The sequence below is a fragment of the Siphateles boraxobius genome, unplaced genomic scaffold (assembly GCF_051911475.1).
Source record: "Siphateles boraxobius isolate OS27281-9 unplaced genomic scaffold, OSU_SipBor_1 68, whole genome shotgun sequence".
NCBI lineage: Eukaryota > Metazoa > Chordata > Actinopteri > Cypriniformes > Leuciscidae > Siphateles > Siphateles boraxobius.
This window is the reverse complement of record NW_027509195.1, coordinates 6,641,081-6,668,008: the sequence shown is the minus strand read 5'-3', so window position 1 is coordinate 6,668,008 and position 26,928 is coordinate 6,641,081. Positions and strand designations below refer to the sequence as shown.

Below are 26,928 nucleotides of genomic sequence, written 5' to 3'. Positions count from 1 at the left end.
TCATGGGTTGACCAATTCTTATATTTAACAAAAAAAGGTGGAGAATATTGTAAATCCTTTTGGAAGCCTTTTTGTTGAGGTTTCTTAAATACTTGATCACTGAAACTGGACAACTACTTTTCATGACTGAATATAGTTGTGTTTGTCTCAATATTTTGAAAATAATCCACCTTTTGCATAGACTATAAAATAAGAATAACTATCCAGACAATTATTTTGCATCTTAGCAGAGCTTTTGTGGAAAAAGGAAGAAAAAAACATATGGCTTGTGAATTCAAGAAATTACACCAAGATGGCTTTTTACTTTTAAGTATTTTATAGGAGGCACTAATTCACAATTAAAACTGCCCTTTTTTCTCTCTATTGGCATGTAAGTATACTAACCCCCTCTGTAAATTTATAGCATTTGTTATGAATTACAGATTCTTTGATGCCAGATGCTGGAAAGCAATTTGTGACAACAGCGATGTCCACAATTAAATGTATGGTGGTTGGAGATGGTGCCGTGGGTAAAACCTGCCTTTTGGTTTCATTTACAAACAAGTTCCCATCAGAACTGACAGTAAGGAATGATTTTTTTTTTTCTTTTTCAATTATGTATGCAGTACTATTGCTCTGATATGTTCCTCTCTACCAGCTTGAAATAGAAAAATACAACCTTTGTACCCATTATCAGTGATAACAGTTGAATAGACCGTTAAATCCCATCAGTTGCAATACTCATGCAAATAATCCTGTCAAGGTAGTGTCAATTCAGTTGCTTTGTCATGTTCTTTTTCAGGTTTTTGATAGCCAAGCTGTGACTGTAATGATTGGTGGTGAACCATATTCTATTAGATTGTTTGATGCTGCAGGTATATACAATCATGAAGTTAATCTATCAACTTATAATATAGTGTGGGAAATATCTTAAGCAGATTTCATATGAACACAATTTGCAAAACTAACAAACCTAAATATTTCAATATTTTGTAGGTCAGGATCAATTACGGCCCCTAAGCTATCCCCAAACAGATGTCTTCTTAGTTTGTTTCTCTGTAGTTTCTCTTTCCTCATTTGAAAATGTGAAAGAAAAGGTGAGTCTGTCATTGATCTGTTGATAATAAGGAATCGTTTATTTTTTGCTAACAACAATTCATTTAAAATGCAGTGGGTGCCTGAGATAACCTATTACTCGCCGAAAACCCCCTTTCTGCTGGTTGGAACGCAGATTGACCTAAGAGACGATCCTATAACTATTGCAAGGCTTGCAAAAAACAAACAAAAGCCAATCAACCCAGAGACAGGTCAAAAACTAGCCAAAGACTTAAAGGCTGTGAAATATGTTGAATGCTCTGCTCTAACGCAGGTGGGTATGCTTGTCGAGTATGTTCTGTTTCCAAAGCCATGCTTTTGCTTTATTAGCATAACAAAGAGATTCACGTTTTCTCTTCATTACAGAAAGGACTGAAGAACGTATTTGATGAGGCGATATTAACAGCTTTAGAACCCCGAGGGTCCCAGAAGACATGCAAATGTGTTATTTTATGAACTGGACACAGCAACATAATCAAAGATGAATCTGGGCGTAAACCAACCTAATCTTTTATCTTTATTAGATTACTAGCTTTTACTCAAGTTTTTTCCCCCCCATTGTATACCATGGTGCTAATTTCACATGATTGGATATGTGTGCAGCTTTTTACACATACAACTCTCTTTTGTGATACTAAAACACTCCTCTTAACAAAAATGTTAGTATGGTAGGCTAGAGTGGGGTAAGATGTGCCACTTTTTATTTAAGTTGTCAAATAAGAAGAGGAGAAATGTTAAGAAAATAAGAGTAAAATATGCCAATTTATATGTGTGGATGTCTTTCATGAGTTGAATTTAGAAGATGTCAGAGCCATATGAATATGACTTCTTTAAAACAATGTAACACCATGTCCCACGGTAGGGGTAAGTGATATGTTAAGTCGAGTCATTGTGTAATATCTGAGAAATTTGTATTTAAAAAAAATATTTATACAGAAAGCTTTTGCTGCACATTATTCACACTTTCTTTAAGAAAATACATAAACCTGTGTTTCAGAGTATTTAACAAAATATAGGCCTACATGGTTTTATACATTGCCACTTTACCCAAAAGTATGCAATATATTTTTACTAACTATAAACTCTGGCATTGAGGGAAAAATGGTCAAAAATCACCTTTTCTCTTTTTTGGCAAACATAGCCCTTTAAAAAAAAAATTGGTCACATGACAGAAATTTAGGCGGTGATATGTCTTTCCCACTGCTACATTTATATATGCAATTATACATATTAAATTCAATATTAACAATGTGGTCTTGTAGCCCAAGACTGGTTGCCCACTGAAATTAAGCAGGGTTGAGCCTGGTTAGTACCTGGATGGGAGACCTTCTGGAAAAAACCACGTTGCTGCTGGAAGAGGATTTTGTGAGGCCAGCAGGGGGCGCTCACCCTGTGGGCTGTGTGGGTCCTAACACCCCGGTATAGTGACGGGGACTCTATACTGTAACAAGCACTGTCCTTCGGATGAGATGTTAAACCGAGGTCCTGACTCTCTGTGGTAATTAAAAATTCCAGGATGTCCTTCGAAAAAAAAGAGTAGGGGTGTAACCCCGGCATCCTGGCCAAATTTGCCCACTGGCCTCTGTCATCATGGCCTCCTAATGAACCCCATATATACTGATTGGCTTCAACACTGTCTCCTCTCCACCAGTAAGCTGGTGTGTGGTGGGTGTTCTGGCGCAATATGGCTGCCGTCGCATCATCCCGCAGGATGCTGCACATCGGTGGTGGTTGAGGAGATTTCCCCCATCTATGTAAAGCAATTTGAGTACTGTGAAAAGCGCTATATAAATGTAACAAACTATTATTATTACTATTAGAGATAAATTCATGTTATGGAAACATGTCTGAAACTCAAGTTCTTAATAAAGGCCCTCCTTAAACATGAATGAGTGCTTAAGGTATTCAGTCTCACTGCAACAGTGTTTGGGAGATAATAATAAGGCAATTAAAATTAAGAAAGGAGGACCAAGGGGCCTTTTTAAATATAAACAGCTAAATACTAATTTATATATTGTGCAAAAATAAATACAAATACAGAATTATGTGCAATCTTCAAATCATATACAACAATCTTCAAATCATGCAACAGAGATAAGCACTTATTTTCTTGAGGCTTTTTTTAAGTTCACGATTACATCGTTTCTCATAACAGCGTTTCTCATAACAGAACAAATTCAAACAGAGTTGGGGTACTCAAGTCCAGGTTGCACTTGTGATTTTCAATTGTTCAAACTCAATAAGACGTGAAAGATAACTGAATTGGGTACTTGCACTGTGTCTGAAATGGCGCATAGACCCGAATGAATTTTCGTCTTTTCAGAATTCAATACGCTGTTTCCATTCACTAAATTAACATGGTTAGTTACCAGTTGAATTTATATCGATGATACAGTCAAGTCTCGCTCTATAGTTTTTCACATCAGAAAAGCCATCACGCAGAAATGTTGCAATACAGAAGTCAAGTTGACCATAACTTCCATTAGCCTACATGGTAACTTTTAGTTTTCAGCAGGATACTATTAATGAGATGATGTAAAATCAAAAAACGTGCTTAAATTAGCCTAAGATATTGACTTAATGACATGGAGTAATATTTAGTTGGACTCGGACTTGACTCAGCTCTTATGGACTCGATGTGGACTCGAATAAGGTTGATTCTAACCCAACATTGCTGGACAGATCTCCACGCTACTGTTAGTGACCCGTATTCCATACCAGCCTGCCCAGAACTGGGTATCCTTCCCACCGTGAGTGAAACGAATAAACCGAACTCCAGGTCCATAATCCTTAAAGACGTGTGTCATCTGAAATAATAAAAAAATATATATATGAGAATGACACAGATATTTGATTAAATTTGATTGTTAATTTTCTTTTCCTCCACTTACTTCACACCACCGCGTATCATTCCACTGTGAAAAGGAAACTGGTTCAGGCTTAAAGGTATAGATGGGTTTCTTTTTCTGATCAAGCAACTCTACACAGATCTGATACTCACTTCCACAATCGCAGCGCTGGGCATACCTGCAGCAGACAAAACATTTGCTTATTATACTTTAACTGGTATAATAAATAAACCACTGATATGGTAACATAACATGAGAGTTTGAACAAACACTCACCAGTCTGATATTTTGATATGAGGTTGCTGTTGATCTATGAAAGCACCACTATAACCTTCTTTCTTCAAATCAATCAGCTGTTGCTTCAAACACAACCTGAGGACAAAGTTTACGGATGTCAAAGAAGGCCAAAGACTCATCTATTGTCATATTGGTTAAAACTGAATGAAAATTGTACTTTAAAACAAATAATTTCAGCTTGAACTTTCAACTGAAGAACAGTCACATCAAACTTACATGTAAGAGGTGACAAAGCATCTTGGAACTGTGTTATTTGAGATTTTTGCATAATTATCTTCTACTGCCCAGCGGTCACCGCCATTCTGTACAATCTTCCATCCATTGAACTCATCTAATCAAACCACCAGAGAGGAGAACGTTACATAAATGGAGATTAGTGGCAAACGAATAGTGTTAATGTTTTATTTAATTTTTTATTACAACACAAGTACCAGAGGTTCATATAAGCCTATAGATATAAGAGTCTTTGAATATTGTCTTGGACAAAGGGGGCTGGGAATCATTTAAACCTGAGTAAACAATTTATTTTTTAAGACTTATTAGGCCCGTCTTGGAAGTTTGCCATTTCTGCATGTACAGTACATACACCTTGAAATGTGCTCTAGTCTAAAGATCAGTTTTTGTTCCAAATATTGAAATATTGAGGTATTCATAAACGTCTGTTTAACCAACATTTGTTGTGAGCCATAAACCAAATATGATTGTTGTAGTTAAACCACAAAAGTAAAATATTTTTTTTATGTTGCAATTCTAATTCATAGAGGTAATCACTCAAAAAAGAAAAAAAGAAAATTTTCAATGGTCAAGCAACCAACTTTTTTTAGTTGTAATGCACAGTAAATGGATATTAATTTTAAGATTACATTTAACAGTGTTATTAAATTATTAGTGTTTTAAAAAATAACTTTAATTGAGCGTTAGATGACAGCAAAGGTAAAAAATAATATAGGAAATGATAATCAAATAGCTGCTGATATCAACCAATACTGATAATTAAAAAAAATCTCCAATATCAACCAATAACTGATATGTAACAATTTACAATCAGCTGGTGAAGGATGGAGCAAAGTGGAAGATGTCTATAAATCTGTTAAAAAAAATAGCATACAAGCTGAAACTACAAAACTAACAGTTTGGAACACGTTGAGACAAAAATAGAATTGTTGAGGAATATCAATACAGTGCTGCCTTGCAAACACTACAAGGTTCAAGGTCTGTGTTTCCAAAAAGCATCATAAGCCTACAAATGGTAAAAACCATTGGTCTCTATGATCAGCTTAGGTTTAAGATGCTTCTAGGAAACAGCCCAGAATATGAAGTGCACTGCTTTATTGAAAAATTACTTATTTTAAGTCCAGTGGCTCACCTTCTGCTCTGGGATTCTTGAGCAAGTTCCGTCGTTTCTTAGTTATAAAGTAAAACATGCGCCAGTCCTCTGGAGGTCTGGAAGCGTCACAGGGCTGGATCCCCTCTCTCCGACAGCGCTCTCTCCAGTGTGCAGCACTGTCCACCAGCTCCTTCCACTCACGACACACCAGCCGACAGACTCGCACCACCTGATGTTCAGGCAGGTTCAGTAGGATCTCCTCAACCACAGCTAGAGGAACATCTGGCAGCTGACCTGTGCACTGACAGAGGAGGAAAGATTACCTTTCAATTTAGATCCAGTTGTGGCACATGGTTGCTGTCAGTTGGTCCGAGCTGGTCATCTGCTACAAAAACTTACTGAGTCTGATCTGGGTTCAATGTCTCTCAAAGTAAAATGACTGTTCCCGCTCTGTGAATGACTCATTCTTGATTTTCTTTAATGACATTTGATATCTAAGCCACTTTTGCACGTCTGGGCCTACTTGTAAAAACACGGAAGTTCCGTTTCAAAGTCTGACAATGTTACAGAAAAAAAAAGAAAACGCAAATAATAGTAGACAGAGCCATAGCCAACTTCGCATTAGTTATATGTCAGACCGATCTACTAACCAGCGATAACGACTGTTTATTGCAGCAGGATTAATCTAATCTGCTTCTGGAAAACGGACATATATCTGGCAGTGGTGCGTGACGACTCACTCTGACGCTGTCAACTGATCCATTATACTTCTTTCTAGTTTAGATATCTCATTAGTCACATGTAGCAGCATTCTAGACTTCAAACGCCGCTGAATCAGTATAATCCTTATAATCCGGAATTATAAGAACATGTTATACGAACAATTATAAGAAAATGTTTAACGAGATTCCAAATCTAAAGTTTTATTACCGTTAGCGTCATAGCCCCGACCATTTCTGCGGAACAACCCCGACCGGGTTTCTGCGGAACAAAAAAGGCTGTTTATCTATTTGGGGGCGTTTTTCTTACGGAAAAGGCGGCTTTCAACCTGATTTGCATTTCCATTCTCTCTATGGCACTGGGATATACCCATAGAAAGTAAAATAAATATACCAGAGAATGTCGACGGGCTCTGGAGATACACTGAAAAAAACTCAGAGAGATGGCTTGGATATGTAAGTGGATTGTTGTAAACTTGATTTGTTCGAATTTGCTAGCTGAGTGATTCTATAATTGCAGGTACATTTGGTGTCCCCAAGTCATTACTTTTTTAAAATTATTTTATTTTCATTATTTTAATAATGTATTACTCGTTGTCATGGATTACATAATGTTGGGCCAGTAAGTTAGGTTGTTTAAAAGTATTTTTTATCACGATTTCATTAGTGCCATTGTGATTGTAATGGTCATTTTGTGCTTTTATGGTAATTTCAGAGCCGTTAAATGAATATAAACACATTTAGACGGTGGGCCGAACGCGTTTTTCGTGTTGTTGATCGATCTCCATCGATAGAGTATACGCTTCTTTTATGTACGATATTAAGTCATTATATGTAGTCAAATAAAATTTGTTGGCAATTCTGGTTTGATCATATATTTTCACAAACGTATGTTTTCATTGTCAATCTTCTTAGGCAAGTCGCGAGACAGCTCTAGTAGCTGAACCAATCGGATTGTAGTTTTTACGTCATTAAAAATACTAACCAATCGCAGACGGCCAGCCTAGGACCCCGAAAGGGGCGGGAGTTATATAGCGGTAATGTTGTATTGTAGGCCTATATTTATCTAACATAAATAAGACACTTTATCTTGGATATGGAGTGTTGTGTGCATGTTACTAGCTGTACATCAACCAACATCATACCCTTTTCACTAACTAGTTGGATCAAGTTTGTACAATGCTCTTTAGAGTGGGTGAATTAAAATACAAAAGTTTTTTTACAATACAAATCCCCCAAAAAAGCTGTGAAAAAATATGAAATCACAGAAGGCCACATTCCAGATGTGCCAATTCATGTTGGCTACCATAGAGAATGCTACATGCAGTACGCTAACAAAATAAATATTGAGAGAGCCAGCAAGAAGAAAAAAGGCAGCACAGGAAGTTGAAGGTTTGTAAGGCAGCTTTATAGTGGTTAAGTGTAGTTGTTTGACCTCATACGTTTGGATAAATCATGGTATAAATGCTTAAAATCCTTTTGAACATAAATTATTGATATTTACATCTCAGAAATAGTGAAAAAACATACATAAATAATTATATAATGTAATAACATATAAGTTAATTATTATATATTTATTCTTATAAAAGTTGAATATGTATTATCTTAGCATGACTATCTTTATAACTTAATGACAACTCAACTATTTTGGTCGAGCAGGCTTTAGTAGTAATAATGTTAGAACATTATTAGATCATTATTAACAACAATAAATAGATCCCTCTGAAACTATGCACACAAAAAATAAACTCTGCCCATGTAAACCTTGCCAGGCCAGACCATGGATGTATTAAGAGGAAGGCCAGACATAGCCCTGTGTCTTAATTGGCATTTTAGTCAAGGTAAACTAATAAAAGGGTTCTATAGACACAGCGACATCTAGTAGACACATTTTTTAACATATAGCGACTGAAAATGTGCTCCAATCAGATGAGCAAAACATTAAAAGGGTTTTATGATGAACCGTGAAAAACAAAGGGCATTTTCATTGTTTTAGCAGAATAGATGTGTCAGGGCTTAGTCAGATCAGGTCAAGAAGATGTCTCACAGCAGGGTTGAGGATCTGGGATTACCTGGGGAAACAAATTAGCAGAGTTGTAAACAGTGTAGTAAAATTATTGGTTCCCATCAGTGTCTAATAAATGATGATTTACATTTATGAGGCACTTAAAAAAAAAAAAAGTGTAACTAGATGAGGCTAGGTAAAATTCATCCAGTATTCACACCTTGTGTCAATATTAATAATAAAAGCATACCATTGAAGTGGTTATCCAACTTGATAATCAGCTTGTAGTTGCAGTACCTGAAAATAAGGTAGACATTTTTTGAAAATGAATGTCATGAGTAATTAATACACTAAACACTTGGTGATAAAATTTACAACATTAAGGATAATTATTCTAATGATATTTAATACGTGGTATTTCTTCCATGACTAGCTATAAGGATATCTGCTGTTGATGTAAAAGTATTTAATACACGTTATCTCTTCCATGCCTAGCTATTAGGTGATGTAGCTAGTAGATGTAAACTTATATGATAAATGTTATCTTTTCCACTTTAATCTCTGTCTAGTAATCGTCTTTCATATCTTACTTTACGGCGCTACAGCCTGATAGAATAACTGTGTTTACGTTAACATGCACTGCTAAAATTACATCTAGCTAACGTTTACATGCTAACACGTTAGCTCTGTATCTCCTCAAAACAAATGTTTTCTTCTCTGTGATCTGTATGTCATTTCTAACAAGTGTTAACGGTTTACAGAGTTCATGCACTAAGCTAACATTAGCTAACGTTATAAGACAGGTATAAACAGCTGTATTTACCGGAGTCATTACACCTGGAACCTTGGATGCCGCTGTTAATGTTTCTCGACTTCGGATAGGATTCCTGCTGGGAAATGTTTGATTGCGTAGATTTCGTTAGAGAAGATTTTATTGTGTGAACTCATGGATGTGGATAGCTAGCTAGAGAACGCATTTCCAACGCTAACCCTACAGTCGTGGCAGAGCCATATAGAGAGATATAGTTCACTCTATATGGCTCTGAGTCTGGTAATGGCACTATATTTTGAACGAATACTATTGGCAGGCGTTAGTCACGTGACGATAGAATTAGTTTTTTGATTGGTTAGATGTATAGTGCTCCCTCGCGTTTGCCTACTCCGTTTATTAAACGTAAATTTAGTTTTCAAAAAAATATGATCGACTTGACACTGCCAACAAGCGGATACATGATTAAAGAATATAAGCAAGTTGGAGGATTAGATTTTTTGCTGAAATGTGATTTTGAGGTCTCCAAATTGCCAATTAAGCTTTCAAAATTCCACAAACAGATTCTGTACTACTGGATATTCCCTCAAAATGTTTCAACACATTGCTCTACATTATGGAATAACAGAACCATTACGATACATAGAAAGACAGTTTTCAAAAAAGAGTGTAATGGGAAAAATGTTTTACATGTTGTTGATCTTTTAGATGAAACGGGTCTAATTATTCAGCATAATGCATTCATGGAGAAATTTGAGATAAAATGTTCATTTAGAGAATATAATACATTGTGCAAAGCTATTCCTCTTGCTTTAAAACAACTAATTCAAAGCACTCTTACATATTCAAAGGTATCGGTTAAACTGCCCGAGTTAAAGAATGGAGAATTATATATTAAAGACAAAAAGTGTTATAATAAAGTGATAGGGAATGTATTAAAATTTAAGTTATTTCCAAATTATGATAAAACTTCAAAATTAAAACAATTTGAAAATGAAACTTTTAAAAACAAATTCTGTAATTACCTTAAATGGCCAATTATACCTAAAATGAAGGATATTTAGTTTAGGATTATGAATAATGTGTATCCGCTGCTGAGGTTTTGCGTAAAAGATTCCGTTTTGAAGTAGATCCTTGTGTTTTTTGTTTAGTAGAGCCTGAAACCATTGATCATTTATTTTATTCTTGCCCAGTAATATTGAAATACTGGCAGGATCTTTTCAGTTGGTTAAATATTGATATCAACGATGAGATTACATCACTAAAATTGTTTCAGGTTTTGATTTATGCTGATGGTCTTTCAAAAGAGTTGTCATACACTTTGAATATTATCATTACAAAGGGTAAATACCATATACACAAAAGTAAGTGGAATAGAATCTTAGAATCTTTAAAACCCTTATCCAAAGAAAATCAAACCCTTGGAGAACTGTATAAATCAATGTATGAGTCTCTTTCCTTATAAGTTTGGTAAGATTTAAACATTATTTATTTATTTATTTTTCCTTGCACCCCCACAATGATTATTGAATGTTGTTTTCTTTGATGTTATTGTATGAGATATATATACACACGTGGAGATTTAGGATGGACATATGATTGGAAAAGTGTATATTTTGTAATAGGCATTGTATTGTTCCCTATTTGGTTTGTAAATTGATATTGTTCAGTAAAAATAAATAAATAAAAACTATGTGATCTTAGCATTCATGCTAGTAAGTGGTATGTTTTTTTAAAAACAAAAAGGCTGATTCTTTTAATTAATGTTGATTTTGGATAAATTCTTTGATAAGAATCTTTGGCTGATTGGAAGATGAATGAAATGTTTGTACCCCTTGACCCCAATTTATTGGTGTGTTTGATTTACTATTTAGTTATTTGCACTTACTGAATGCCATTATAAATGCATATGATGTTGATTAAAATACATAAAATAAATTATAATAAAAAAACCTGGAATGTTTGTTGATTGCATCATTTCCTCAATGATTTCTTCTAAATAATTTAATTCTACATCGGTTAGTTTTTTATCATCATGGGGGCGCCATCTCATTGGACAACTTGCAGTTGCAGATTAAATGAATCATGTGTGACATGTACTATTGTAAATAGGGTATTCACTATGGCATCAATAATCAGGAACTTCAACAGATTGCAATTGGCTTTGGCGTCACTAGTAAAGTTCCTAGCAGAGACCTTAAGCACTTTGACTTTTCGACATTTTGATGTACCATGATTTACCAGGACACGAGAAAGCGGAGACTTTACTGGAGAAGATTATGGATAACCTAACATCCGGTGAAGCCTACAAGACTGATGAGTTTTTTTTCACTTCAGATAATAACTTGATTGAAACCATGATTATTGTAATTTATATTTTAATTAACTTAAGTTTCATTTGCCTTTATACTTAAATTGAGTTTTTTTTTTTTACAATTGCTATAGACACATTCCTAAATACTTGGGATACTTTTTCAAAACTCTTCACACAGTGAGGACAACATCAGTCTATGTGGGCAAAACTGTGGATCATTTATCATTGCTTTGACACAATGACATGACAATTACAATAGTGACAATACAATACTTGACATGACAATAGTGAGCCTACGTTCTGACGTAGAACCCAGAAGCACTGCAATATTTACAGTACACTACGTTAACAGCGTAGGAGAATGACGTGCAAGAGAAGAGATTGTTGAATATTGTTATTTTGGGGGTTTTTTGCACACAAAAAGTATTCTCGTCGCTTCATAAAATTAAGTTTGAACCACTGTAATTACATGGACTATTTTTAACGATGTTTTTACCTTTCTGGGCCTTGAAAGTGGCAATGACATTGCTGTCAATGGAGGGACAGAAAGCTCTTAGATTTCATCAAAATGTCTTAATTTGTGTTAAATTGTATCTTATGGGTTTGGAATGACATGAGGGTAAGTGCGACGGCAGCCATATTGCGCCAGAACACCCACCACACACCAGCTTATTGGTGGAGAGGAGACAGTGTTGAAGCCAATCAGTGTATATGGGGATGAGTAGGAGACCATGATGACAGAGGGTAAATTTGGCCAGGATGCCGGGGTTAAACCCCTACTCTTTTCTGGGATTTTTAATTACCACAGAGAGTCAAGACCCCGGTTTAACACATTAAAATTATACACATTTTCAATGGTCAAAAACCAAATGTTGGTCACTTTTCATACAGCTGATACTTTTTCTTTTGAAAAGGAATATCTGAATAACAAATGGCTCTGCAGTGAGGGTGGGAGAGGGAGACTGGGCTGATGATGAATCAGTATTCATACAGGATGATGACTCAGGCTTTGTACTGGGATGAATCAGCGACAATGAGGAGAGTACATATACTCCCACAGGTACAATGGTTGCTGGTTCACACCCCTGGTCAGACTCACATTGGGGATTCTGCATCGGCGGTGCTCCGTCTCTCCACCCCTCCGCACTCCCTCCGGCTCCACCTTGATCCTCGGGCACAACGGCTCCGCCTCAGTCTTCGGGAACACGGGTTCCTCCTCAGACACTCGTCACCACAGCTCTGCCTTGGTCGCCAGCGCGTTGTCACTCTGGTCCATCAGCTTTTCCGTCAAGTACAAATGTTTGAGTATGCAGTCAGGAAAGTATAATAATAAATTAAACAAGTAAATATCACAATAGAGACAACAAGACTACTAGAATATAACATCAGGCATGTAGAGCAAACCTTGAAGGAGATTTGTCTCCTTTAAGCCCAAGACCTTCAACTGTTATTTCAATAATCAAGCATCAATGTACATTTATAAGTTCAAAGCTTTAATGTTGAACATAACATCTCTCACACAGGAACTTTGCGACGTTTATTTACAGTAACTGTATGGCACTTCAGTAATTTATTTCAGAAGCACTGCATGTCTATGGCTGTAGTCGTTGACTAAGGTCCTTCATTTTAACAGTGTAACATATAGGCCCGGTTTCACAAAGAGGGCTTAGACTATGCCAGGATTAGGCCTTAGTTCAATTAAGGCATTTAAATAGCTTTTTTAAACGTTTCTTAGAATATGTCAGTGCCATTGTTTTGTCTCAAGATGCACACCAGTAATGTTTTTTCTAAGATATAAACATAACGTTGTAATTGATATATATTTGATATATCTCCTTAAGGCATAATATATCATTACAATTCCTATTTTGAAGGTCACTTTTGCACCTATTAAATTTAGGAAGGTTAAAAAAAAAAATATGGAAAAAACTCTGTAGCATCAGACTGGATAGATCTCCACGCTACTGTAAGGAACTCAGCTTTTTGGAAATATTAATAATCAATAATATCTTGTTATTATTAATTATGAATATTTGGGTCAGTTAATTGGATTAACTTGATGTGGCTGAATTAATATTACAATCAATTAATCAGTTCTTCCAACGAACTCTTTTGATTATTAATTTATTCTAATAAAGGGTATCTTCCATGGCCACAGAAGAATAATTATTTCTTCGCCTGTACAGTACTTTGAGCCAGTAGCAAAAACCGTGATCGTAAAGTGACTTGTATTGCAAACAAAACAGAACCAAATACATATTATGTACAAGTTTTATTAACTAAATATAGATATTTATATGAATATAAATAAACTAAACAACATACACACATGAATACATAAATAGGTTAGTGATAGGATGAAATTGGAAACCGGAAGAGGGTCTATGAGAAGAACCATCAGAATTTAATTTTCACATTTCATTGAATTGAATACTTGCATTTGTAATGGGAACAATTCTTGAAGTTGTTGAAAATTGAAGTCGTTGATGGTTCCGGCAGTGTCAAGTGGAAGTTGGTTGAGAGTTCTCTTTCTCCCGGAACGCATGGCTGGTTTGGTGAAGGCCTGGGACTCTGTTGAGGCCACGCCGAGCACCCAGGAGAAGTGAGGAAGTCGGAAGGATGGGTGATTGGAGTCGTTGTTGGTTGGAGTCTTTGTTCCAAAACTCTTGAGATTGTCCTTGGTTCTTTGTGAGAGAGTCATCTCTCTCCTGCCTGAGCCCATATCTGGTTGGAATCGAGGCCTGCTGGGCCCTGGGGCCCCCGTGGAGGGGGAGGGGGTTCCCCAGAATCACCAGAACAGTGTTGCGGCTGGATGAAAGAACTAAGAGAGGGAGGTCACATGTGGACTGTCTCTAATAAGGCCTGGAAAAGATCCTCCCCTAAGGGTTGAACTCGACCAATCAGAAAGGTGACATGTCTGAGAGGGAAAGTGGCTCTTAAGCCTAGTTCACACTACATGATTTTAAAACGTCGGACTGAACTGTGCGGTTCACACTACATGACTTGCTGTCTGAGAAATCAGGAGTGTTCAAGTTGTTGAGCTGTTCACACCACACGACACAACATGATTGATCCGCAACAGGAGGTAACGCACTACACGAGTTGACAACAACTCTGTCACCCAACGATTCCATCTTGTCTACAAATCTATCTGTCTAATGTATATCTTGACGCGAAACAGCACGTGCGCCAATACACAGCGAAGAAGAACACAACACGCGAATATGGACGTCAGACAGAAACTAGTGCTGCAAACTGTTTGCGCGATGATTTGCTCTGAGAAAAAACGCCAAAAAAGAAAAAATAAGAGAGTATGGGCGAAAGAGTGGATCTGCTTACGGGAAGAGCAGGTCTGTGCTACAGAGAGAGTTGGAGGTGAGTACAGCATGTTTATATCGGAGATGTAGCTGCATGATTATGTTTGGCTGGCGGCAAAAATCGCATATTTACCCGCGTATTTACCCTACGCATTTACCGTGTATTTATTTACTTGCTCTGATTGGCTTTTGCTCATGACATCAGTGAGATTGAGTCGTGCGACAGCTCTGGATATCTAGCATGCTAGATATTTTTCTAGGCTCGGCGACGCGTCTGCGAGGGTCTTTGATGCGTTGTTGGCTCTTTCATACTAACAGATTGGCGAGTGTTCATCGCCCGCTAATCCCCCGCGATTTGCACGCAATAACACCCTGACCTGTCGGCGAGCTCAACGATTTGCAAATTGGGCTTAAATCGGGCTTAAAATCATGTAGTGTGAACTAGGCTTAAGTTGATTTACGGATCTTTGTCCCTAGCATGATTATACCTTCATTAATGTTCAGATAGCTATAACACATCCACACTGCATTCTAGAAGAAGGTGATGTACATCAAAGTGTGAGTCATTAAATGAGGATTAATTAGGTAGGAGGCATGATACAGGTGAGGTTACATTGATCGTTAGTTGGTTGTATACCAGGATACATACCATAATATATACCTAATAGTACACGAGACAGTAAACCATTTACACTGTTTCTTTCACAGTTTTATGCATTTTCATTTATATATCAGTTAGTCTATGATTAATGCAGCAAAGTCTGTTTTAAAAAGGGTTTCTGTTTCATAGTCTCTCTCTTGAGTATGTGGCCACATTCCTCGGAGGTCGTAAAATCTCCTTATCATGCCCTGTAACAAGACACTGTCCCGCCCTTGTGTTTGTTCATTTGGGCTGTGTGAGGAGTTTCATAAACCTTTGTATATAATGAATAATTAGTATGTGTCTGATTGTTCCATACCCTACACTACTGTTACGTGACCTGTATTCCATGCTGGCCTTCCAAAAAAATTGTATCCTTTCCGCCTTGTGTGAAACGGATAAACCGAACTCCAAGTCCATAATCCATAAAGACATGTGCCATCTGAAATAAAGCAGAATAACACAGGTGTCAGGATACAGGCACAGAGACGGAGGTAAGTGAATTCAAATGTGAGTTTATTTACAATGATTCAAGTGACAAGGTGAATAGGCAAGGTTCAGGTGAAGGTGCGGTGAAGATCACTACGTGCAGAGCGGATTCCAGGTGAGCAGATCCTCCTTTAGTTAGCTTGGCGTGAGCAGACACTGTTCATTGATACGTCTCCTTTTCTATTTCAGATACAGTAGCTGACACGGAGATCTCGGCGGGAACATGGGACACTCAGACGAATCTCCAGGACTCGGGGAACATGGGACCAGGCAGGACTTCTGGGAACAGCGGGACAAGGATACAAAGGTGAGTATTTCAAAGATGAGTATACGTTACGTGGTGGTTTTCAGGTTGACTTGGAGACTTCAGGAGACAGAAGGTTATGGTCTATTCCTGTTGGAGGCTTGACAAAGACTGAAGTGTGCATGGGTGTTTTGTAGAGCTGGGTGATGAGGTAATTGATGGTGCACAGGTGTGAGTGGTTAGTATTCCGGGGAGAGTGATCTTTGAGTGGTGGATGGGAATGAATCTGATTGATTCCTGACAACAGGGACAGTTACGATTTTATTATTAGTTTGGTTACAGAGGAATAACTGCACTGTCGGTATTATTCTACTCACTTGACACCATTGATAATTTTTTCCCTTTTGAAAGAAAACTTTCTCAGGCTGAAAGGTACTGATGGGTTTTTTCTTCTCATCAAGCAACTCTACACAGATCTGATATTCACTTCCACAATCAGAGTGTGGTGCATACCTGAAGATAAGACATAACAGAAATGTGGTTCTGTTCAAATATTTGTGTTTTCATATTAGAACCTGATTTAACATTGGTATTGTGTTCTTAAAGGGATAGTTCACCTAAAAATAAAACTGTCATCATTTATTCACCATCCTGTCATTTCAAACCTCTGTGACTTTATTTCTTTTGTGGAACACAAAAGGAGGCGTTTTTAAAAGTTGATGATTCCAAATTGATTCCAACATTGGACCGCATAATTATTTTATGAATAAAAAACACTGAGACATTTTTCAAAATCTCCTTTTGTGCTCCACAGAACAAAGAAAGTCACACAGGTTTGGAATGACAAGATGTGAACTATTCATTTAATGATATTTAAATAAAATTTCTGTCCTATGTGTGTGTTTTTTGTTTTGTTATTTTTGACTCTGTTGTATAGGACAGTAGAGACTTGACAGAAAACAATGTTGAAGAGAGAGAGGGGAACAGGAGTGGAAAGTACCACGAGCCAGGACTTGATCTCGGGTTACCTGAAGCTTAACCGCACCATTTGTGTCAGAGCTTATGCAGATTCTTACAATAAAATAAAAAAATAATCTGATTTTATATATATATATATATATATATATATATATATATATATATATATATATATATATATATGATTGTCATACAGCTTGGATTCTCATACTGACAGGCACAATTCCAGCATAAGGCACATGTGACCCAGATGGACAGGTCATTTACAAGAATTAATCACGTAAAATATGAAATTCACCACCTAAGATACTGTAACATGAGTTTGATTGAACGCTCACCAGTCTGATATTTTGATATGAGGTTGCTGTTGATCCACGAAAGCACCACTATAACCTTCTTTCTACAAATCAATCAGCTGTTGCTTCAAACACAACCTGAGGATTCATGTGTGGATTGGGTTCATGATAGATTTATTTTCAACCTTTTTTGATATCTACAATATCAAACATACCCATATGACGTTACAAAACATTTGTTGACCATCTTTGAAGTCCAATCTTATTAAAACATCAGAAAAGAGATGTTCCCTAACGCAAAAATTCATTATAGTAACACTTATTGATTGTACAATCTTAATGATGTGGCTCACTTTGTGCACTGGGATTCTTGAGCAAGTTACGATTTGTGAGACTGAACCTGCAGGTGGAAACACAGAAGTTATGTTTCACATTTTGATGATATTACAGTAAACCAACTGAAACACAAATAATAGTAGCTACCTTCGCATTAGTTTTATCTCAAACATCGCTCTTCTAATTTACCGCAGCAGGACTCTAATCTGCTTCTGAAAAACTGAAATATATCTGGCAGAGGAGCATCTTGACGACTCACTACTGGCTGACGCTGTCAGAGCTGATCCGTTATATATACACTTCTTGACGGTTTAGATATCCCATTAGATACCCCAAAAAATCTAATTAGTATTATTATTTTCATTTATTACACTCTTTATAAAGTTAATAAATTCCTTAAAATTATTTTCATAAGCTCTGGTCAGAGCAAAATAAAATGAATTAGTGGTTTGATTGGTTTGTAAAGTATAATTTGCTGTAAATAAACCTCACTCCCCTGGCCTTAAGATGCATACCAACAGCTGACACTAGAGGCTGTGGTCTTTACCGTCCTCATTAATGTCCTCATTAACAACCCCAATGCCTGCTTGATGCTGGTTTCAAATGGGCGGATCGGAAATAGTTAACATTTGCACATTATTTTCATTTGTAATGTTTTGTTTCATGATATGCTTACATATAACTTGTATCATTGTGCATTTTGATAAAAAATAATTAATTGATAAAATTAATAAATATGTTTTACAGTAAATAAAAATAATGCTGAAAAACACTACCCCTCATCAGCTGAATAGATCTCCACGCTACTGTTAGTGACCCGTATTCCATAATGGCCTGCCCACAACTGGGTATCCTTCCCACCGTGAGTGAAACGAATAAACCGAACTCCAGTCCCATAATCCTTAAAGACGTGTGTCATCTGAAATAAAGCAGAATAAACACAGGGACGGTGAAGCTTTGACTTTTAGTTTGATTACAAGAGAATAACTGGACTGTATTATTCTACTCACTTGACACCACTGCTCACTATTCCCATAATAAAATATAACTTTCTCAGGCTGAAAGGTTCTGATGGGGTTTTTCCACTGATCAAGCAACTCTACACAGATCTGATACTCACTTCCACAAACAGCGATTGGGGCATAACTGTACCAGACAAACAGCAAATAAAAGTCTTCCTATTAACAAAGTGGCCTTTCATATTAAAACCTGATTTGTGCCAAATGCTAGTACTCTTTTCTTAAAGGGATAGTTCACCTAAAAATGAAAATTCTGTCATCATTTACTCACATCATATCGTTCCAAACCTGTATCAATTTCTTTATTCTGAAGAACAAAAATTATGTTTTGAAAGTTGGACAATGGACCCCTTTGACTTTCATTGTATGGACAAAAAACACAAGATATTTTTCAAATTATTTTCTTTTATGTTCCACAGAAGAAAGTCAGTCACATAGGTTTGGAATGACATGAGGGTAAGTGATGACATTTTTTTTAAGGTTAACTATCCCTTTAATGACATTTTAATACATTTAGACGATTGAGACTTCACAAGAAACAATGTTAAAAAGAGATGGGGGAGCAGGATCGGAGAGTACAAAATAATCTGCCGAAAAAAAGAAGAAAAAAAATTAAATATGGACTCATATCACTTTGGGTTTTCATACTGCCAGGCACAGTTCTAGCATAAGGCGCATGTGACTCAGATGGACAGGTCATTTACAAAAAAACTGTCACATAAAATATTAAATTCACCTCCTAAGATACTGTAGCATGAAATGGGAGTTTGAGTGACTCTCACCAGTCTGATATTTTGATATGAGGTTGCTGTTGATCCATGAACGCACCACTATAACCTTCTTTCTTCAAATCAATCAGCTGTTGGTTCAAACACAACCTGAGGAGAAAGTTTATGAGTGATTCATGTGTGGATTGGCTTGATGAACATTTTCAGAACATTCAAACATACCCATAAGATGTTATAAAACATTTGGTGACTGTGTCCAGAAGTGGTTTCCTATTTTCTTTCGTCCCCCAGTGGTCACCTCTTTCCACCACCTCCTACAATCTTCCATCCGTGAAGTCCATCTGATAAGAGCATCAGAAAAGAGACGTTACCTGAAGATTTTTTTTCACAATTGTTATTGTACAATATTAATGATATGAGTCACCTTGTGCACTGGGATTCTTGAGCAAGTTAGGTTTTGTGCATCTCAACCTACAGGTGGAAACAAAGAAGTTACATCTCATATTCTGAAGATACAGTAAATATGAGAGAAATCTCATATTTTTTATTTGAGAGAACAGCCCCCCAAAATGTCTTCATGCCCCCTCATCTGCTTCTGTAAAACTGTCTTGTGGTGGTGAGTCTTGACGGCAGACCTATTATATGTACTTCTTGGTTTAAATATCCCACTATTCAAATATAAAAATTCAGCCCATCCGGCCACACTTTCCCCATTAATGTTTAGCTGGGGTTATGGCCTTTAAATTGGAATATGTACAATCAATGAATAAATAAAGGACAGAAACAAATAAAATATTTTTAATATACTGCAAATGTTAAATATTCATATTGCATTATATTGCAGGCTGTTAATTATTGAATTAATATTTTACTTAAATTATTTTATTTGAACTGATCATATCTAAACGGAAGAAAAAGTCATAACTTCATCCTTAATTCATGGGATCCAAGCTATAAAGCTCTTAAATTCACATTTGTTGCCCCAAAGAGAAGTTTCCATAGTTCTTGGATAGAATCCAGAGTTTAACTGTAAGATTATAACGAGGTAAAAAAACATGCTCCTCCTTACCATGGTTTTATGGTTTCTATAATAACAACAACAATAGCAACGATAATAATAATAATAATAATAATATTACTAAGAATAAACTATGGTATTTGTAATGAAAAAACTTAAACACGTGAAAAAAAACCTCTAAAAGTGTCATATATTGCCCTTATATTACCTAAAATTTAATTTAAAGCTAATAGTAAGATTATTAAATCTCATAATTCAACATTTCTAGTGTTAGTAAGTGCATGTGCATGGTAATTTTTTATTGGGTGGTGCTGTTTACAACACTTCAGGTTACATGGTCGAAGTAAATCAGTCTGGTTTCAGCTAGATTTGGCACAGAGCCTTTAATCTTCACATATTATGTTGTGCTTGTGTCGAATTCAAATGGATCAAGCCGCTGGCACTGGTTATCATATCATTAGAGCAGCTAAAGCGTCAAGCGAGTTTGCCAGCGTTGTGCGTGAGACGGTCCAGCTGCTCTAACGCTGCGACTGTTGGATGTGCGCGCGGTTAGAACAGTGCCATTTCACCACTTGGATTTTTGTGTTTGTCTTCCATGCACTTACAGCACTCAAGTAAATAACAGCGCTTAATATGAGGGGGCGTGGTGGGGTTTTGGGGAGTGGCCCGCCATGACGAGCTATTAACCTAATCATCTGAATCAACTAATTAACTATAAACACCTGCAAACGATTCCTGAGGCTTTTAAAAACTCCCAGCCTGTTTCATTACTCAAAACCGCAATCATGGGTAAGACTGCCGACCTGACTGCTGTCCAGAAGGCCATCATTGACACCCTCAAGCAAGAGGGTAAGACACAGAAAGTAATTTCTGAACAAATAGGCTGTTCCCAGAGTGCTGTATCAAGGCACCTCAGTGGGAAGTCTGTGGGAAGGAAAAAGTGTGGCAAAAAACGCTGCACAACGAGAAGAGGTGACCAGACCCTGAGGAAGATTGTGGAGAAGGACCGATTCCAGACCTTGGGGGAACTGCGGAAGCAGTGGACTGAGTCTGGAGTAGAAACATCCAGAGCCACCGTGAACAGGCGTGTGCAGGAAATGGGCTACAGGTGCCGCATTCCCCAGGTCAAGCCACTTTTGAACCAGAAACAGCGGCAGAAGCGCCTGACCTAGGCTACAGAGAAGCAGCACTGGACTGTTGCTCAGTGGTCCAAAGTACTTTTTTCGGATGAAAGCAACTTTTGCATGTCATTCGGAAATCAAGGTGCCAGAGTCTGGAGGAAGACTGGGGAGAAGGAAATGCCAAAATGCCTGAAGTCCAGTGTCAAGTACCCACAGTCAGTGATGGTCTGGGGTGCCATGTCAGCTGCTGGTGTTGGTCCACTGTGTTTTATCAAGGGCAGGGTCAATGCAGCTAGCTATCAGGAGATTTTGGAGCACTTCATGCTTCCATCTGCTGAAAAGCTTTATGGAGATGAAGTTTCATTTTCAGCACGACCTGGCACCTGCTCACAGTGCCAAAACCACTGGTAAATGGTTTACTGACCATGGTATTACTGTGCTCAATTGGCCTGCCAACTCTCCTGACCTGAACCCCATAGAGAATCTGTGGGATATTGTGAAGAGAAAGTTGAGAGACGCAAGACCCAAAATCATCAGTATTAAAACAATAAAAGACCTGAAATATTTCAGTTGGTGTGCAATGAATCTAAAATATATGAAAGTTTAATTTTTATCATTACATTATGGAAAATAATGAACTTTATCACAATATGCTAATTTTTTGAGAAGGACCTGTATGTACTATGTTACCAACACCTAGACATGAGATAGACCAACGCTACTTTTGCGTCATCGAAGGGTAAAGCCCCTTTTTGCGGGAAAACAAATGGATTCCTCTGAGAACAGAACTCGCTCTAGATCTGCAAACTTTCTTGATAGCAAAAATGGCACAAAAATACACACTCTCTTTGCCGGCCGAGGACCGTGAGCGGTATTTAAAGAAGTTTCTGGATACGGGGTTACAGAGGTGTCCCTTTGAAATGGTCGAAAACTGGATTAATGACCCCACGCAGTGGCCAAATATGGACTATTCAGACATCTACACACTCACAGTATGACAAACTAGACGATGAGGCCATGTCACTTGGATCTTATTTAACTTGATTTAATCTATTGACATAGTTTTGTTGTCGACTAGCTAATTTAGTTAGAAAGACGAAGCTGCTAGCAGCTACGTGATTAACTCTCACTAGGCACGCTACCTTGGCTGTTAACTGATTTTACTGTTGAAATAATGGCAGGCTAGGACTAAAGTGGACTTGGATGGTTTCTGCTTGTGTCTAGAGAGCTAAGACTCTGAAAGTTGTAAAAAGGTTTACATTATACGTCAAAATATGTAGCGTTGGTCTATATGATCCTAACAAATTATATCTCTATTCTGCGTTCACTTGCAAAACTTTTGAATTGCCCGAGAAAGTTTTATTCGGTCATAAAATTTCTACGAAAAATTTCCCCAGAGAAACTTTGGAGAATAAAATAAAGAGCTCGAAGGAAATATATAGCCACACAAAACTTATGCAAGTAAGTTAAACGCAAAAACTATTATAGCCTAATCTCTCCTGGCATCTCATCTTTTCCCATCATTTTAGGTTTGGTTAACATCTTTAATACATCATTTCACAAGCTATCTTGAAGGAACAGAGGCATGGTCTGAGATAATAGTGTATTTACCGGTGTTGAATTCTCGGAAGATGAAGAAAATATCCGTCAGATTAAAAAAAAGTCATTTCTTCACCAAAATACAAACCGCCACAATGGAACATCCCTCATGGCCTCATCGTCTAATGTTAGTTTGTCATACTGTGAGTGTGATGATGACAAAAAAATAGGCTAAAGTTACTTACTTGGCGATTCCACGAGATAGTGGTAGATGTCTGAATAGTCCAGCAAAGATAGTGTGTATGTTTGTGCCATTTTTGCTATCAAGAAAGTTTGCAGATCTAGAGCGATTTCTGTTCTCAGAGGAATCCGTTTTTTCCCCCCCAAAAAGGGGGGTTACCCCTCGATGACGCAAAAGTAGCGTTGGTCTATGGGTTCTCAACCTTAGTCACATTACCCATTTTGAGAAGTTACCCATTTTTTGTTTCTCTCATTTGAAGATAGAAATTAAGGTATGAGTTAAGATTAATGTTAATGCACTTTTGGAAAAATATAATTATTTTGAAAATTATAAATTCTTTAAAATTATTTTCATAAGCTCTGGTCAGAGCAAAACAAAATTAAAGACCCCATGTGGTGAAAATCAAGTTTTTTGTTTTGTTTATATGTCTATGTGGTGTTTTTAATATCCTTTAAGACAAACTATGTGCAAATTCATAAGTCAGTCAACACCATTGCTGAGTATAAAATTTCTCCTTAAAACTGCAGAGAACCAAAGACAGTCTCAAAAACACAGTTTAAAAATCGTTGGTGTTTCTTATGTCACAATCTAACTTTATCCAATCACGTCATAGTGCGGCGGGCTTTAGCTTAATGATTAACTGTTGCGAAGCAGGGGAGACTCAAGAGAAGAGAGGTTATCCAGGTATATTTTTCAGTTGATATGGAAAATCATGTACATTTAGCAATATAGTGGGTGAATTATGTACAGTATATGATGTTATGATGAACTATATGCCTTTCTCCACCGATGTTCTGAGTTGTTCAAAGTGTTTCAAAAGATGCTGATTGTAGATGGCAGTTGTCTGACTCTGAGATGGCAAACATACGGAAACATGGTTTGTGTAACATTAGCAACACATTATTAACTGTTTTATAACATAGTCAAGCAAATGGCAAATCATATGAATTACCATTATGTGTCTGACGTTTTAAAGCGCGATACCATCATGCAGCATTTACTACAGTAAAGTTGAGCGAGTAAATCTCTGAGCTGTGTGGGTGAGTGGAAGCGGGGCTAATGTGCATATCAATGGCTCCTTGTATACAAAATGAGAAAAGTGTGTAGAGTTACATTTAAACTATTTTAAGGCATGAAGAATTTTTTTTCAATTTTTTTTCCCCTTTAACTGTCAGTTTGGTGATCAAAGATGAGTTTTAAGGGATACAATTATTGACTAAAGGAGGACTTTAAATAGTGGTTATATATTGGTTTTGTTTCTATAGTATAATTTGCTGTAGAATTATTGTAGATGTATATTGACATGTTTAATAATATGCCTACACATGTTTACATCTTTTGTTATTATTATTATTATAAATTTTATTTATAGGTGCCTTACATGACACTCAAGGACACCTTACAAAGGTCTTAAGGTGATATTTAAAAACACGAAGACTTTGTTTCGCAAATTCTGTGGCAGCAAGTTCCATAAAATAAGGATTCGCATGACTAAAGGCTCGGGACCCCTTGGAAATAGTGCGAGTTTGAGGGTGAATAAAAGTGAGTACAGAAGATAATTTTAAAGGGGTGGTATAATGCCCCTTTTTATAAGATGTAAAATAAGTCTCTGATGTCCCCAGAGTATGTATATCATTTTAGGTCAAAATACTCCATAGATCATTATTTATAGCATGTTAAAATTGTCCCTTTTTGAGGGTGAGCAAAAACGCATAGTATTGTGCATTTCCCTATAAATGCAAATGAGCTGCTGCTCCCGGCACAGAGGGCGGAGCTTCAAGAGCTCATGTCCTTTGCAGCTTGCAGACAGACACACACTAAAATGTCAGAAACTGTTCTGCATTATACGTTCAAACCAGAGTCGGATAATGATGGAGAGACTTAAGAAGAAGTGACAACATGTTGAATGCAACATGACGTTTCTGACTGGTTAGTTGATGAATTTGTGTTGCTGATGTGGAGTTATCTATCTTCAAGTCTTTGATTAGCATATTCTGTCATGATGATCTATAATTGCTCGTGTGGGAACTGATGTAAGACGCCTAACGAGCATTTGAGTTACGTACTGTATTGCAATAAATGTGAAAACATGGATGCGACAGCTTGAGCAGACTCACAAATGTGCTCTACTACAACACCTCTTCCTCTTCTCATCATGGCCTCACTCCCTTTGTTGCGTGTTCCCGGGGGCGGAGTTTGTCAATTTTAGGGTTTGTGATGTCACTAACCCGGGAGGAAGCTTGTGTAGTCCCTATCAGTTGTTTCTTGTACTCCTTAAAAAGCCATTTCTGTAAAAGTAAATATCCCCCTTTGCTTTGAACTTTGAGCGTTGTAACTTTGCATATGTTGTTTATGCTCAAACAGCAACATTACACACAAACTAAAGTTAGAAAAGTGAAATCATAATCAACCACCCCTTTAAAGTACGAGTAGGAGTGTAGATAAGAAGAAGGTCAGGTCAAGAAGAATTTGAAAATCAGTATGATGTTGGTGGCAGTGGCTCATTGGTTCATGCTACGCGCGTAGAGCTCTAGATTTGATATACACAGACACCATATTAGGAAAAAGGGGCGGGCTGATGCTGACCAATTTATTACACATCCAGAAGAATACATTTGAGTCGTTATAGGCTCTGGTAATTATGGAGCATAATAGGAATAAAGTTGTGACAAAAAAATTATCAGGGAGGAAAAATCTGAGGGGGCACGTGCCCCCTCACTTTGAATGGGCATGACACCACTGCTGGAAAGCTATCAATATTCAGATGAACATGTAGATTTTGCCAGATTGGTTTTTGAGCCAACAAGAAGAATTTTTCCGTTTCACTGCTGTTAAGTTTAAGACGATTTTATGTAAACCACTCTTTAATCTCTGCTTAACCATCTGAGAGGACAGATGGAGGAAAAGAAGAGGAAGGTTGTACTTATACGTTTAAAATTGTGTACAGTTATCTAAGATGAAGATATTTCATTTCTTTACTTTAATTATACAGACTTTAAACTTTTCAAGCACAATAAGTAGCAAATGAAACTCAATTTGAAGTGATTGTGAAATATATTGTTATCGTTACATAAAATGACTCTGGTAAAAAAGATTTTGGTAATATCCAGTGCATGTCTATGGCTGTAGTTATAGTTGTCGACTAATGTCCTTCATTTTAAAAGTATAACAATGATTATTGGAACAGAATAAATTTACAATAGACCTTTGTAATGTCATACTTGTTATATCACCTTATAACATATTAGAATTTATTAGAATTCCTCACCTGAAGGTCATTTTTGTGCCTGTTAAATTTAGGAATTAATTTTTTTTTTTTCTGGAAAACTCTCTGCAGCAGGACAGATCTCCACGTTACTGTTAGTAACCTGTATTCCATAGCAGCCTGACCAGAACTGTCCATCCTTCCCTCTCGTGAGTGAAACAGATAAACCGAACTCCAGGTTAAAATATGAAATTCACCACCTACTGTAGCATGAAATGGGAGTTTGAGTGACTCTCACCAGTCTGATATTTTGATATGAGGTTGCTGTTGATCCATGAAAGCACCACTATAACCTTCTTTCTTCAAATCAATCAGCTGTTGGTTCAAACACAAACTGAGG

The 26,928-nt window shown here is 37.0% G+C and overlaps 2 protein-coding genes across 9 annotated transcripts in view; one reads left to right on the top strand and one right to left on the bottom strand.

Moving 5' to 3' along the window:
• cdc42l2 (cell division cycle 42 like 2) overlaps positions 1 to 1,840 on the top strand; it is a 2,294-nt gene extending 454 nt beyond the window's left edge. Inside the window, exons 2-6 of the mRNA XM_077214323.1 lie at positions 423 to 562; positions 782 to 854; positions 976 to 1,076; positions 1,151 to 1,348; positions 1,441 to 1,840. Coding sequence (XP_077070438.1) covers positions 431 to 562; positions 782 to 854; positions 976 to 1,076; positions 1,151 to 1,348; positions 1,441 to 1,530 — 594 coding nt within the window. The 5' untranslated portion in view covers positions 423 to 430 and the 3' untranslated portion in view covers positions 1,531 to 1,840. The remainder of the gene's footprint in view (positions 1 to 422; positions 563 to 781; positions 855 to 975; positions 1,077 to 1,150; positions 1,349 to 1,440) is intronic.
• Positions 1,095 to 26,928, bottom strand: LOC143722756 (F-box only protein 44-like). 8 transcript variants are annotated; one of them, XM_077214290.1, is made up of 10 exons: positions 19,829 to 19,914; positions 19,627 to 19,745; positions 19,459 to 19,554; positions 16,425 to 16,560; positions 15,655 to 15,756; positions 5,587 to 5,848; positions 4,437 to 4,551; positions 4,200 to 4,295; positions 3,966 to 4,101; positions 1,095 to 3,881 (listed from the first exon to the last, which is right to left on the bottom strand). In XM_077214290.1, the coding sequence occupies exons 3-10, from the start codon at positions 19,494 to 19,496 to the stop codon at positions 3,735 to 3,737; spliced, it is 1,032 nt and encodes a 343-aa protein (XP_077070405.1). In that variant the 5' UTR covers positions 19,497 to 19,554; positions 19,627 to 19,745; positions 19,829 to 19,914; the 3' UTR covers positions 1,095 to 3,734. The 8 variants fall into 8 exon arrangements, with proteins under 8 accessions (XP_077070405.1, XP_077070411.1, XP_077070406.1 ...); XM_077214296.1 differs by lacking the exons at positions 19,459 to 19,554; positions 19,829 to 19,914 and adding an exon at positions 17,364 to 17,459 and having other exon boundaries at positions 19,627 to 19,760; XM_077214291.1 differs by lacking the exon at positions 19,829 to 19,914 and having other exon boundaries at positions 19,627 to 19,753.

What these genes read in the sequence shown, in the direction of transcription:
- LOC143722756 (XM_077214292.1), bottom strand. Translation starts at nt 26,864, where the DNA reads ATGGATCAACAGCAACCTCATATCAAAATATCAGACTG. An exon ending in CATATCAAAATATCAGACTG is followed by an intron (nt 16,561 to 26,826) that starts GTGAGAGTCACT and finishes TCTTATCTTCAG; the next exon opens with GTATGCACCACACTCTGATT. An exon ending in AAAATTATCAATGGTGTCAA is followed by an intron (nt 15,757 to 16,424) that starts GTGAGTAGAATA and finishes GCTTTATTTCAG; the next exon opens with ATGGCACATGTCTTTATGGA.